Source organism: Pituophis catenifer, unplaced genomic scaffold (genome assembly GCF_029215685.1).
Source record: "Pituophis catenifer annectens isolate HBS135680 unplaced genomic scaffold, rPitCat1.0.hap2 SCAF_1, whole genome shotgun sequence".
NCBI lineage: Eukaryota > Metazoa > Chordata > Lepidosauria > Squamata > Colubridae > Pituophis > Pituophis catenifer.
The window spans coordinates 147,021,829-147,037,945 of NW_027256881.1; the positions used below are offsets into that span (position 1 = coordinate 147,021,829).

Consider the following 16,117-nt stretch of genomic DNA (forward strand, 5'->3'; position numbering starts at 1 on the left):
TAGGCCAGCACCTTAATCACACTAGACCAAACCATCTCTATTATTATTAACTTTATTTAGTTAATAAGGAAAATTCATTTTCTAAGAAAGTAATTCAATTTAGACTGTTTGATAGGGGGTTTTTTTAGTCTTCTGTATGACAAATGGACTAGTTGCAAAAGAAATTATTAGGAAGAAATAAACTTGTTTCAAAGTCAAAGTAGACAGAGCCTTACTCTCCATGTATTCCCTTGCTATTTCAGACATTTCCTAAATGAAGGACTGGGACAAAATGTCTTATTGTTTTAGATAGACAAATTAGAAAAATGTTCTTAGGATTCGAGAAATTCTGAATTCTCTAACAGAGGCTAGGATTTTGTAATGCATAAGGAACACTTTATAATACTTTCTATTCTACAAAGTACAAAATAGTAACATCTGGCAGATATAAATAATGGAAGCAACTTCATTTTATCATATTGCACAATTTAATACTCTGTAACATATTTCCACCATGTCAAAGTGTATTGTACTATGCATTTTAACCTGTAAAACTTAATGCTGTACACAACTCAAGAAAAAGCAAAGCCATCCCCAATGATGATGTCTAATGGGAACAATATAGACTTTCTGAATACCAATAAGTAAATTAATATAATGAATATGCAAAGTATTTCAATGAGCTTTCCTTCCTTTAGAGACTTAATCTTATACCTCTTTGTCTTGTTCGGAATTGTTTGGATTTGTAAAGGTTTCTCTTGTACCTTTTTCCTTTATTCATGTATGTATGTATGTACATATGTATGTGCGTATATGTATGTATGTGTGTGTGTGTGTGTGTGTGTGTGTGTGTGTGTATTTGCAAATATATTTGATTTTTTTTAAAAAAAATCTAAAACTCTTTAATATAGGTCAATGTTAAAATCACCCAAAATTAAAGTCACCCAATCACCTGGCTTTTATTTAAGATGTGTTACATGTAAAACATATTCATTCAATGTTTAGTTTATAAAGTGAGTTGACTTAGAATACTGAAAAACTGTTTTCAGTTTTGACTATGATTGGTCACCTGTTTGTAATAGTTAGCTCAACCATTTAAATGTAGAATTTCCTTTTTTTAAATATATATATATATATTTGCAAATACACATTTAGTTTACAGCAAGATTTTGTGTGAAAACTCAGTTATTCTAAATGGTACCCTCTCAGCCTAACCATTATGCGACCCATTAAAAACTGTCAGACATTAATTGAAAAGTTCGATTAGTCAAATTCAGCAAAGGGGAGAAAAACCCAGCCATTACTCATACGAAGATAGGATAACTTGCTGGGTATTTCTGTAGGAATTATGCAGTAAATTGTCCATTGTTTTCTAATAATGGAATACTTTCTCAGAGCTAAAGTAGATTGGACTCCCTTTGGATATATCCATTGTATATGAATATCTACCAAGGAGATCAGCTAATCCTGCTAATCAAGCTAATCCTGATTAGCTTACTATAGCAAATCACTCTATATCAGTGTTTCTCAACCTTGGCAAGTTTAAGATGCTAGGACTCTCAGAATTCCCTAGTCAGCCAGAATTCCCCACCCACTGTTATATATTCATGGTAATCAAAAGAAAGCATCTTTGCAAAGAGACCAGCAAGGTAGTTTATCTCCCATTTTGTGGGAGTTAGAACAGAAAAAAATCAGGAAAGTACAGATAAAATCACAGATTTCATCAAACTTAATCTGAATGAATTTGCATAGGATTGTGCTACATAGTTTAAAATGTGCAAAGGTTTTATGAATATATAGCTGTAAGTGAAGCTTTTCAACGTTAGCTTGATTGCACAAAATCCCCACAAATATGGTTTCTAGTAATACAAAATTTTGTTTTGAGGCAAATCCTGCAGTTGTTGACATAGTTAAGAGAACTATCAAGCAATTAAATGGGAACAACTGTACCTGTTTTGCATCATCTCAGCCATAAGTTTCAAGATTGGAGTTGTACATGCTGGTTCGCGATACCAAAGTTCAACAGCTGTTTGAAGAATGGGAAGATATGATGGGTAGCTTTTATAAGTTATGTTAAAGATTCAAAATAAGTGACATGCATCAAGTACAGCTTAAAAGTCTACTAAAAACACAGTTAAAAATGGGTTTTTTCTTTAGTATCTATACATTTTCATTAAAGCAAAGCCAAAATGCTTATAATATAAAGATGTAACATACACTGACAGACCTTGTTCTGTAGTTGTATATCCATTAAATTCTTAGATGTTCAGTTTTAATTTTTTTAAAAAAAATTATATCTCATACTTGCTCTTGGAGGTGAAAGTTACATTTTATTCATATAGTCTAACTTCTCACCAAAATACACCCAACATTTTAATTTACTCGTAAGCAATACTGTCTTCAAGTTTTATGAAGAAAACTTAAGATAACAGTACTTTCAACACCCTTGTGTTATATCATATGACAGAAGCCTACTAAACAAGTGTTCCTGTAACTGTTAATGTTACAACCATTGGTATAAGTGCTACTAAATGAGAGAGATCTATCAGAAAACAAGGTCAATGGCATGTTTAGAAACATTGAGAGGAGCAAAAAAAATTAAGATCATGGGAAATATCATCCTGCTCTGCTCTGTCTTGGTCAGGCCTCACTTGGATTATTGTGGTCAGTTCTGCTGGGGAAAAAAAAAGACATGGATAAACTGAAGCAAGGGCTAACAAGACGATAAAAGGATTGGAAACCAAGTCCTATGAAGAATGGTTAAAAGACCTAGCTTGAGAAGGTTGAGAATGGACACAATAGTTGTCCTCAAATATCTGAAAGGCTGTCATATTGCAGAGGGCTGGAGGTATTCTCACTTGCTCCTGAGAGCAAGACTAGGATTAATGGGATGGAATGTCGAAGACTGAGATATAGATTAGACATTAAGAAGAACTTTTTGACAGTAAGAACTATTGATTAGTGGAATAGAATACCACACAGAATGATTTCTTCCCTTTCACTGGAGGTTTCCAAATGGAGGCTGGATAGTCATCTATTGGGGATAGTGTAGTGAATGCTGCATCATGCAAAGGTTGGACTGGAGGACCTCTCAGGTACCTTCTAGTTCCATGAAGCAAAGTGAGGAGCTGAACTCCAAGTGGAGCAGTCTTCTAACAGATTCTTGCAATGCAGCTTTGCACAGACAGAGAAGGGTGTTTGCAAATCCAGGAACAAAATGCAATAGATTTGCTTGAATCTCATTGAATCAAGCATGTCTTGGCTGAATTTAAAATCTATGTTTAAGCCAGGATTTAAAAACAACAGTATAATTCTAAGCCACAATGTGTGAATCCACACAATATACTAAGCCAAAAACGAACTATGAGTTACCATTATGTGACCTACCTATTCTATAGCTCTCTGAAATACAGTAAAGTAGGATTTGTTCTGCAGTGACTACAACAAAAGCTGCACCTTACTTAAAGCTTCCTGAACACTTGGAAAGGCTATAGTAACAGAAATAAAGAAAAAGAAAGCTCTTTGCATGAAATATTTATGTTTTCATACATGGAAAATGGTAGTGAGTGGTAGAAAAGAGTCAAGAGACTGACAGATTATCTTTTTGTAATTAGAAGTAAGTTTTACCAATTCCACCAATCACAGTGCTTTTGTAAATGGATGCTGAGTCTTATTCTGCTATGTTGGCTATGTGTCACCTGAACTTTCAGAATTTAAGAAAGTGAATTGTTTGTAGCAAAGCATTTAAATTTAACTTAAGCCTCAAAAGGTGTACAACTTATTAAACAAAATATGGAACTACAAAATTATGGAAAAATATCTCAGTCACAGCATTCTAATTTTTAGGTTCAGTTGCACATGTTTTTATTAAAAAAAATACTGCTTCTATATGTTTAGGCATGCTCCATACAGCCCATATACTCTATTGACTAACCAAGACAAAACATCTGAACTGGAAACTCTGAATCAGACAGTTTGACATATCAATAATTCAGGAGAAATGTATGACTTTCATATTTATATTTTTAATTCTTCATCTTTATTTTCCTTTTCATAGAGGAATATACCAAGCCGAATCTATAGCTTACTATCAGAAACGCCTTTAACATATTTTGAGATATTTTAATAAAGCTTTATGAGAGATCAAATTTGTTACAACTTTGTAACATATTTTTTTTTATTATTACACATATTTGCTCTTCATCCTTTGCCCAGAGGGAGAAACTATAAATCTTTTCTCAACTGAATGAACACCATTTATCATATTCATTTTCTTGTCAATACAATTATGAAAAGCCTTTGGCCTTTTTCCAAGGAGTCTGATTTGTTATGGAAACCCAATTAGTATAAGCAAGCCTGCTACAAACAATTCCATTTTGCAGGATAACGTTAATGTTCTTCTTGCTCAGCTAGATACTTCTAAACATTAAAAGAGAACCCTTCCATATATGTAATAATTCCAAGGTCAAAGATCAACTAAGAAATATTATGGATTCTGCTCATTTTTGCCATCTAGTGGACAAAAGTCACATTCAGAGCTGTTTAGCTGAACTGAAAATTCAAGGGAGATACAAGTGTTTCTAAGAGGGTTTTTTAAAAAATTTCTTTTAAACATTTATTCAACTGAGGCAGTAATAGGAAGAAAGCTGTTTAGAAGAACAGCTGGAGACTTCTGCATCTTCTACTGTTTTGTATTAATTTTGGTGTTAAATAATTGCTCTATATTATTTAAATTTTTGTTTATGTATTTGTTTTTAAAAAAAAGCTTTTGTAATAGCTTTAAAATAAAATAATCTTAGTATTAAGAAAGGAGACCTTATTTTAAAGAGTTTTTATACATGTGAGAATGAAAACCTACTCCCAAATATTGTCTAAGATGATTTCAAATAAAGTCAAAATGGAACACTGCACTATCTAAACTACTCTTTGAAGTTCTCCGTAAATGTGAAGTCCAGATGGATGAATCCTAATATAAGCTCTCTTGATTTCATTAAGGGAGACCAGTTAGAAGATTCTAAGGAGACGTATAGTCCCTTTTTTCTTGAAAATCATATGCGTTCACTAATCAAGTTAACACAAATTGTTACTTTGGCTCTTAAATAGAAATGACAATCCAACATTGGTAGGATATAATTCCAGTTTTGCTTTCTATTAAAATAAAACAGAGAACACAATCAAAATCTGCAAGTTTTGCTAGCCTAAATCATTTATGAAGTAATATGAGACCGCATAGCATCAGATGAAATCAATGCGTCTAAGTATGATTCCTGCAATAAGTATAGGAAAATTAAGTGTACAACAGGATAACTTATACATACTTTAACTAAGCAGAGACATATCACATCGTAAATTAAAGGGCTATAGAATTATTAAAGCACTGCAGGGTTTCAAAACATTTAGGGATTAAGTGTGGTGTAACCCCCCACCCAAAAAAGTGACCTTTTTGTGGTCTCTCTCCAAATGTTGCCTTCCCAGTTAATGGCATGTGTGCAACTGTACTGTAATTTTAGCTGATTACATATTAGTTCGTTTAGCTTTGTTTCCTCTTCCCCACTGTGCCATGCTATTAAACTAATGCAAAGGACGTGGTATCCCTCTGTGCACAGAACTGGTATTGTCATAGTGTAATAAGGATACATCCAGTCAAACAGCATGGTGTAGCTGGTCTTTGTGTTCAGAGCAAAGGCAATCCCTCGAAGATCTCTTGCCAGTCCGATCAACATACGCTGTCAGTGGGAAAGAAACACAGTAATTGATTTTCACGTTAGCACCGAGCAGATGGAGTAATGATCAACCAGTAATGAGCACAATATTTGATTTTAATTCATTAGTGTAAATGTCTTTTTCCCCCTCTAAAGAATGCTAGGGCTTAAGTCTCCCTCTTAAATGTTAATATTCATCAAACGTTTACAAATGTATAATAAAGGCTTCTACAGAACAATGTAAATGTAACTGAGTTTAAATACTGGATATAAAATTATGTAATATTTTAAAGCTGAAAATGTACATTTATGAAAATGTATGGCATTTCCCCCCTCCTTGCTAAATTGAGGATTTTTACAGATGAAACTTTCCTAACTTGATCATCACTCAAAATAATTTGAAGAAAATGCATTAGTTCCTTTTATGTTTCAACTAAAAGTAGTTGATTAGCAAGAAACATGAATAAATTTCCATAAATATTACTGAGTATATTCAACACATTAATAATAAATGCACTGAAAATATTCGTTTAAAATGTTTCAGATTTTAAATGTTGACTGTTGTTATTGAACAGATGCTGAAAACATTTAGTAGATATTCCCTAAAAATCATACATAGAGTCAAGGTTCATGGGTATCTCCTCTCTTGCAGAGATTTTAAATAACCAGTTAAGATATCAGAACTGGCTGTTTAATTTCAGAAACCTCAAAAGAAAAGAAATTGGTATTATGATCAGTGTATGGGTAGTTTTATTACCATACTAACTTTTCTGTACATAGGAATTATTTGAATGTAAATCTTATAATTTTTCATAAGATACACACAATTTGCTTGTAGTACACTTATTACAGTAAGTCTGAAGTAGTTTTTAATCATAGATCATTCCTAATAAAAAAATATATTATATTAGATCAACCTTCTGGGTTCACATAACTTCTCCAGCAGTTAATTCATGATAAGAGCATAGGAAAATCTTTCTAGATTAATACTTAAGTAATATGTCATGTAAAATGTGAAAAACCTGTTTCAACTCAATATATACAATTCAATCCAAAGTTACCCTGATTTTGTTTTTTAAAGTTACAAAAGAAAATGTTTTCTCCATTCCAGAATTTGCCAATTATATAATTCAACCATAATTCTGAATGGGCAAAAAGATAAATTGGATGGACACTGCCAAATGTCACAGAAACATCAACTATCAAAGGAAGAAAGGTAATCAGATAAGGTGTTCTGGTCAATATAGTGAATTACAATATTACTCTGCATCAAAACGAGCTCTCCTGGAGCTTTGTAAGATTAGATTACATTAGAATTGAGAATTAGAACTTAATTCTCAAGCATAAAACTGTTGTGTGATATACAAACATACGCCTGTCGCACTCTGAATTTAATCATGGCTTCTTGCTGGCTATTCACATACAGACACCCAAACAAACACTTTGGTTTCATTAACATGATTATGAAGAAGTTAAGAGTAGGAGAGATAGCTTAGTTTCTCATAGGAAAATGTTCCCATAAGAGAAAGAGGAATATTAAGAATATCAGAAAGAATTCTGAGAAGTAGTAGTTTGATAGAGAGGGTATAAATGACTGGCACGACCTAAAATGGATCTAGGCAGTGTTATCTACTGAAGATTTGTTACTGTTATAAAGTAATGTGTCTGGTTAACCTACATTGGACTGAGTTATAATGTACTATTTAAGACTAATTAATACGAGGGCAAGTCCAGAATAGTTTGCTGAAGAAAGTTGTTGGGCGAGAATTTGACTCACTGAAGGAAGAAGCATCATAGGCATTCACAGGATCCAGCCCTTTTGCGCTTCTGAATGACAGAAAGGGGAATGGGTTGTTAGACATAGGGAAGGAAAGCCGACTAATATCAAAGAGAAGTGTGCACTATAAAACCTTGTTTGTCCTTCACAGATTATCCTTCTGGCATTGAACATGACAGAATATGAAGATGTTCTGCTATCCAGAAATGAAAGAGAAAGCCTATGCCAGTCTGAGTGACAAAGACTGCTGCCAGTTATAATCAGCTCTTCTTTATTTCTGAGAAGATTAGAAATAGCCGTGTAAAGGCATGCTAAATTCAAGAAAATAGTTTGAAAACATATGGAATGAGAGCAAGCTTAAGATGCAATTTTGAGTACATGAAAAAAATAATAATCTGTAGCCAGGAGCATGGACAGAAGGAGGTAGAAACAACCTTGTTTTGTTTAGCAGTAAATAATTCTTGCTAACTTTTTCTAAGAAATGTGGCAAAACTTAAAGTAGCTTGCTTATTTAAATGCCACTTGATTTAGTAAAACAGAAAAAAAAATCCAGAAGAAGTGCTTTTGTACTATGTCTTCCATTAAATCCTATGAAGCCCCAACAACTTTATTATCTGGCAAATCTCAGTAGGTCAGTTTCAGGTTGATGTTTTTTTTTTTTTTTTTTTTACTAAATTTCTAATCATGAGGACAAAGATAATAAACTTGACAATGAAATTTTCAAAGGATGACACAGCAGTGGAAAAATAGCTACCAACAGTTCTCTGCTTTCCCCCAAACTTATAGAATTAAAAACTGTAATTCAGGAAAAGCAAATATATTTTCACTCAGGTTGTCAGTGAAGAGAGGAGAGGATTATTTTTATGCTAGTCCAGTTTTGAAGCCCTGAAAATCAGGAGTAAAAAGTAGGAGCTGGAAAGAGATAGATGGGAGAAAGTGAAGAGGGCAATGAAGTGAGTTTAGGAGTAAATCACTTATACTGAATTGTTTTAGAAGAAGGGGGGTGAACAATTTGGTGCTGGTCCCTCTTTTTAGGTTATTAATTGGATAAATGGTCTAGATATATAGACCACTATATAGAATACTTATTCCATTCTCATGAACCAACGTATTTCAAAATGTAACCTATAATTTATATATAACTTCTTGAATTCCTCATGCCATACAAAATTGACTACATATTACATCATACATGCATCATAGCATTATGTGCTCCTTTCATATATTTTTACTCCTGTAAACCATGTACTCCATGCTGTATGCTATATAAATAAATCTAGGCCAGCTGCTTCAGGTTATTTGTTATCAGTGAATGTCAGGTCCATGTATAATGGGTCTTATGGCTCCATGATCTTGAGAAGGAGTCATCAGGCTTGGCAATGCCCTCTTATCTCATTGACCTAAAGTGGGTCGGAGACTCTGGATATGTTTTTTAAAAAAAGTTTTGCTGACAGCATTTAACTGCATAAATTTAATATCTCTAAGAAGACAATCTACAGTACATGCAGTGGTGAAATTCAAAAAATTTCCCTACCGGTTCTGTGGGCATGGCTTGGTGGGGGGCTCATGTGACTGAGTGGGCGTGGCCAATTTTTGTTTTTACTTTTTAAAGCATTTTTTAACTAAAAAAAGTTTTTAAAAAGTTCTGACAATCAGTTGTGACAATCAGCTGTGCCGCGCGATCGTTGGAACCTTTTTTTAAAAAAACTTCTTTAAAGCATTTTTTTACTACCGGTTCAGGCGAATAGGTAGTAAAAAGTGCTTTAAAAAAGTTTTTAAAAAAGGTTCCGATGATCAGCTGTGACAATTAGCTGTGCCACGCGATCGTCGGAACCTTTCTTTTACTTTTTTAAAGCATTTTTTTACTAACGGTTCAGGAGAACTGGTAGCATTTTTTACTAACGGTTCTGGCGAACTGGCCCGAACCGGTAGCATTTCACCCCTGAGTACATGGAATAGACCATCGTATAGCTTTTCCAGAGTCAGATTATACTACAGTTCTTCAGAACTAGATTTATAAGGAGCTATCTACATAAGCCTTGTTTATGAAAACACTCCTTCAGAAAAAGGGATTGAATGTGTTACTTTAATATTTTCAAAAGCATTAGGCTAATGCCCTGCCTTATTCCTACTATTCAAGTAACACTTCAAAGAGCTTTTCTTCCAATGACTATATTTTAAAAAATCCAGTCAAGGCCTACTTTTTCTAAAAGATCTTTCTGATCTTTTCCAAAATTCAGATATATCAATGTATATAATTTCCAGAACAAAAATCCCAATTCCCAGTATCTGTGTCAACTTTCAACACTTTCTGTCTCTTTGAAGCCAATGATTTCATAAGACCAAAGAACTCAAGTATATATTTGGGCAAATCAACTGACAGAAGAACTTTTAATTCATATGAACTAAGGTAGCTGCCCTAATCTCCATGGGTATACTGTAGACTAAGAAGATACGCATAGAGATTATATGCTCTGCTCTCCCTCCACAAGCAATATCTATTATTGTATCATGATCAGACTTTCACTAGCTTAAAGCTATGAATTAAACCCTTTAATGTGAGATACTCTTGACATTACTTGATATATGAGAAAAAGTGAAATCATATTCCAATGGATTATTTAGCTGTTTATCAGCAAATAAGATAAACATATGGAACATTGTTATCCAAAGTTAAAATAATGAAAAAATAATAATAAAGAACAATTGAACTATGGCATTTCACTATCCAGAAAGTCCTGCTAACTTTATATTGTAATAAAATTGCTGAATGATTATACAAATATTTGCCGAGAGCAAACAACATCCTAAAAGTAGGGATATAAATGTAGTTATTTACAGTAGCCAAAACTTATTTAAGGACCAAAAAACCATTTATTAGCCTATGCAGACTTTAAAAATGGCTCTAGGTTCATATAACTGAATTCACATAAAAGAGTAGTTTCAAGGTGGCATTGCCTGAAGAAAAAAAATTAAAACAGGCCTTTGGTATTCACATTATCAAATGGGTTTTCATGAAAGGTGGTATAAAGAAGAATGGGACAATAGAACTTGCATTCAGGTTCCTTATTTTATATCAGTGGTCCCCAACCATTATGTCTCCATGGACTGGCGGCGGCAGCAGGGGATGGTTTCGTGCATGCAACCTAGAACCTGTACATACACAAATGAAGCTTTGCGCGCTTGCCTGTCACTTGCATGGCCCAGTTTCCCAACAGGCTGTGGACCGCTACCGTTCCACAGGCCAGGGATCCCTGTTTTATATTCTGCCATCTTATGTGACCTAGGAAGGATGCCTTATCTATGGTTACTCCTGATTTTGGAACAATCTTTTTCACCACCCCGATATATGACAGGCCCCAACTCTGTTTACTTTTAGGAAACAGACCTGGTCCCCCCCCAGAAGGCATTAGGGACCAGTTGAGAGAAGTCCCCTTTTGTTTGTTTTGTTATGGCTTTGGTTGAAATTATTATATTTTTTATTTATACATTATACACATTTTTAATGTTATGTGTGGGTGGAGTTTATTTTATTCTTGTTGTTATATGCCACCCAGATAGATTGTTTGAGTGGGCGGTCTTATAAATCTAGTAAATAAATAATAAATATGTTCTTTCTCTATATAGGAAACACCCTATATTTTTGCTCACATTATTATAAACACATTATGGTTATAATGCATCTCAGGAATGGGATCCATTTTAGTAGTACACCTTAATAATCCAAAATATGTGTTTCAAGTCTGAACATGGAAAAACATGCAAACACATTTTTTGGTAACCAAACTTATGCACATTTTCATTTTCAAACGAAAGTTGCATATTTTATAACTACAGTAACTATAAAGAAAAAGAGAACTATTCTTAAAATTACTCTTCTGGGGCTATGTAAAAGGCAATCTCTTGATTTTCAAAACTCTTAATTTCATGGCTTTCTATGAGGGAGTTGGGGAGCTCAAAATGTGATAAATTCAGAGATAGGGAAGGGGACATCAATAGAACATGAAATTTCTGTATATAGCAACAGTCTATATCAGTCTAACTTGCTAGCTAGACAAGATACCATTCAACACCCCAAAACAGGATTTTATAATGGAAACGTCTGATAGACTTTTAAGTATAGTAGTACTTCTGGGTGCAGCTATAATATTACCTTCATAATTCTGCTCTATAATAACAGCCAAGAAAAAGGTGAGGGGTCATAGTGCTTTGTCTTTAGAATTAAGATGGCTGTCTTCTTCATCCTTACAGCAGACTCTTAATTCTACAGACACGTCTTAATAACCTCTAAATAGTTCCAACAAAAGAGCCATGTCAGAGGAATGAGCAGGCCCCAAGGTGTTTCAACTGGAGTGTTTTCATCTGCCTTTATTGCACTATCCCTCTCCAGAATTAAGGCAATAACCTGTGATAAATTATTCAGGAACTGCTACAGGGATCAAAGCAAAATCATTCTGTTAAAGTGCTGTTTGCAACATTTGGCACTTAGTGTGAAAACTTTTAATGTGTGCAAGCTGAAATCAAGGATTTTAAATAATTCAACAGCTTTGAGTTTGGGTGAACCAGCTATAAATAGCAGGATGCTATTTAACAACTCTTCTTCCTCAGACACATTGTTTTACTTGTTCTTTCAAACTAATCACATCATAAATAATATCAGAATACACTGACATTAAAAAGAGAAAGTCAGTATACTACTGAGCAGAATTTCCAAGTCCAATCTAGGGGATTAATAGAATAGAGTTGAGGAAAATAGGCTATCCTTTTGGAACATGAGTTTTCCCATCCCAGCTAATGCTGTGGCATGAAAATTGTCCCCATGTATTTTGTTAGCATGTTCTGGAAAATAAAACTGAACATATGCTTTATGAACCCTATTGCCAATTACAGATGTAGTTCAAGAATGATAAGCTATCTCGGCTCAATTATATTTCAACTACACATTTCAGATGTATAAAAGCCAATTAGAAAACACCATTAGAAGCCACAAATTAAATGAATTTGGCAGTCACAGGCCATTTTCTAAGTGATATTTTAGCAATGTCACCTCCCTGCAAACAGGAATGCTAAACATTTTACTCAAGAACAGAACAGATTATTTTTATTTTCATCCCTTACGAAACAGAGTACCTGAAAGCACTTTACACATATTATTTATTCATTAAGATCTAAACAAAAAAACACAAAAAAAACAAAAACACTCCCTTAACCTAATAAATTATGTTTAAAAGATATTAGCAGAAAAGTTGACTTTATGCTAAAGCAACAAATCTAGTTCTTTAGCAATGGTTTAGAGCATGAAGTTTGCCTTTATACAAATTAGACAGATGGTGCTTACAGTAGAATTTACTAAAGGTCTGTCACAACAAATGCAGCCAAGCTGCATATTTAATCACTGCAGAACCTTGTCTACCTGCAGCTGCCAACTGCTAATCCAATTTCCCTGATAAATGTGGCAAGAGACACGATCAGCAATAAAGAGCATCTAACTCCATTTTCCTGCAGGGCGTCTTTTGATGAACATTTAGGACGGAAGCAAGGAGTGCACTGTGTGGCCCGGCTTGTGGCAGCTGCATGCATTCTGAAGGCATAGTTCTCAGGTTACTCACTTAATTCTGCCACTATCATTATGTTGCTATTGATCTCAGTAGCTCTTGTCTACACAGCATTACTCTAGATGGAGCTGAATCAGGCAGTTATCATGCATCAAAGTTGTTCAAAAGCCTGGAGATTTCCCCTTAATTACTTGTGATTTTATTTGCAAATACCGTTAAAGTGTAATCAAAGCAATCACTTTCTAGGGTCATTAAGAACTTGCTAGTTTAGGGATATAACACTGGAACTCCATTAAAAAACAACAACAGCATCCCCAGTAAGAATGCTCCTGTGTCAAGTACGACAGTACATGAGCACTGTGTTTTCAATACTGATAAAAGTCTGCAAGTGACAACAAATTGCAATCTTTCATCGGGGTTCTGTAAAAGCCAAATCTTAATTTTGAATGACACTATAGATCAAATAATATAAAGAGCACATATGATGAGTCAGAAAGAGGGCTGTGAAAATATTTACAGACCCCTCGCATCCTGGACATAAATTGTTTCAACTCTTACCCTCAAAACGATGCTATAGAGCACTGCACACCAGAACAACTAGACACAAGAACACGGAACACCATCACTCTACTAAAAAAATAATTCCCTCAACACTGTCAAACTATTCACTAAGTCTGCATTATTATTATTCTTCTCATGGTTCCTATTACCTATCTCCTCCCACTTATGACGGTAACTTTGTTGCTTGTATCCTTACAATTTATATTGTTTCCTAGTATGATTCGATTGCTTATTTGTACCCTATGACTATCACTAAGTCCCGTGCCTTATGATTCTTGATGAATGTATCTTCTTTTTATGTACACTGAGAGTATATGCACCAAAGACAAATTCCTTGTGTGCCCAATCACAGTTGGCCAATAAACAAACAGCTGCTAATCAAATCACCAATTTTATCATGATTTAACACATACTGATATTCTAATCATTTATGGTCACATTCTTATAAGCTTTTCAAGAACTTATAAGGGTTTGAGAGAAGGGGATGCTTCTGCCAACTCTTCTGTTGTGGATCCAACATAACTGGACAATTTTCATCCAGTTTCCATCCTCTCGTTTATAAGGAAAGTTGTTCAGACAGTGATTAGGCTACAATTCCATAGGGTTCTTAAAAAAGTGTATTATCTATGGATTCAGGACTGGCTATAATAGACAGTACTTGGTTGTACTTGTTGATGATTTATGAACAAGATGGGGATAATGCATCCAACCTGCTCCTCCTCAATCTCTCAGTGGTTTTTCTTGGTATCACTAGTCATGGATCCTCCTGATCCATGGAGTGAGAGTTGGGGGTGGAAGACACAGTGTTACTAGGTATCTCCTGCCTTTATTATCATTTGGAGAGTGCTGAGAGAGGTCATCTGATAGCAGGGAGTGAAGTATAACTAGTATGTTGATAATAGTTGTATATCTTTGCTCCTGGACATCTAAGTGATGTTGTCGACAATACTTCTTAATGCCTGGAGCCTGGAAGAACAAGCTTGGGTTCAACTTTAGCAAGATTGAACAACTGAGTTTTGAGCCCTCCTTGTCTGAAAAATGGAAACTTTCCATCTTTGATTTTGGAGGGGGACACTCCTCTGCTCAGGCCTGGTATGCCATCTGGGGTCATCTTGAGCCTCTGGATCCTGCTCCAAGGGCAAGGGATAACTGTGGCCATGGATCCTTTGCACAACTCTGTTAAGTGCACCAATTGTGTATGAACCTGGATCAGGAGGCTTGCTTGTCATTACTCATGCTGTAGTTGGCTGAACTACTGCAATGGACTCTACATGACGGTCCTTGAAAACCTTCTGGAAGCTGCAATTGGTCCAGAATGTAGTAGCACAGATAGTCATGGCTGTTTATCATTACATCCATGTGGCATCTCATTGATCTGCTACACTGGCTCCCAGTAGGCTTCAAGGCACAATGAAAGGTGCTGGTTATCATTTATAAAAGCCTACATGGTGTAAGACTAGGTCGTTGTGGGGATATCTTTTTTCTCTTGTTGTTTCTGCCTATCCCACATACTCCAACAGAGTGGGCATGCTCCAGATAGCTTCTGTAAAATAATATAATCTGATAGAACGTAAGAAGCATCCCTTCTCTGTGATGGTTACTACCATCTTCATCTCCATTTGACTTGCTGCAACCTTGCTAGCCTTCAGGAAGCCCTGACTGTTCCCTCAGGCATGGGGGTTAGAAAAGGATGGATGAGATTAGATGAGAAGAGCTCATCCAATGAACTGGAGGTAAATTGTGTATTTGGTTGAATTTTAATTGTTGTAGGAAAGCCAATTTGGTCCAGTGTCCAAAAAGCACCAGGCCAGAAAACCAGAGATCGTGAGTTCACGTCCTGTGTTGGCCATGAAAGCCAGCTGACGACTTTAGGCCAGTCCCTCACTCTCAGCCCAACCCTCCTCACAGGGTTGTTGTTGTGGGGAAAATGGGAGGAGGAAAGTTGGATATGTTCGCCACCTTCAGTTATTTGTAAAAATAATAATGATGGGATACAAATAAAAATAAAACAAAAATATAATTCTGTTTATATGGGTGTATGCTGTCTGGAGCAGCATTTTTAAAAAGTTATGTAGCCATATAAAAATAAAATAAAATAAAGTAAGTTTTGGGCTTTTTTCTAGTACCTTTTTCTAGTATGTCCATAAATTCACCAGATGTGTTTGATACTATGCCCTATCACACTGCAAAGTAAGAAAGATGCTTCAGTCAGGAGATACAGCAATATTATTTGCAGTAGTAGTAGTAGTAGTAGTAGTAGTAGTAGTAGTAGTAGTAGTAGCAGTAATAGCAGCAGCAGCAGCAGCAGCAGCAGCAGCAGCAGCAGCAGCAGCAACCTCTCGAGTGACTATGTTTTCTAGAAAGTCATGGCTGCTATTTTTGGAAGGGAAGATATCCCAAATGGCTTTTTCCTTTTCACCTCTACAAGCTAGCTTGCTTCCCCTTACAAGTACTGAACTGAGATTCAATTGCTTCTGTATGGCAGCTTCCATATAATAACGGAATGGCAACCGTGTCTTCTTGTCCTCTTTCTGAAGCAGCAA

General features: G+C 35.1%; 1 protein-coding gene across 2 annotated transcripts in view; it reads right to left on the bottom strand.

The window, feature by feature from the left end:
* RANBP17 (RAN binding protein 17) overlaps positions 1-16,117 on the bottom strand; it is a 205,002-nt gene that overhangs the window by 51,736 nt on the left and 137,149 nt on the right. For both annotated transcript variants that reach the window (XM_070956185.1, XM_070956175.1), the window contains exons 20-21: positions 5,617-5,705; positions 1,930-2,037 (exon numbers count right to left, since the gene is read on the bottom strand). In XM_070956185.1, the coding sequence (XP_070812286.1) occupies positions 1,930-2,037; positions 5,617-5,705 (197 nt within the window). The remainder of the gene's footprint in view (positions 1-1,929; positions 2,038-5,616; positions 5,706-16,117) is intronic.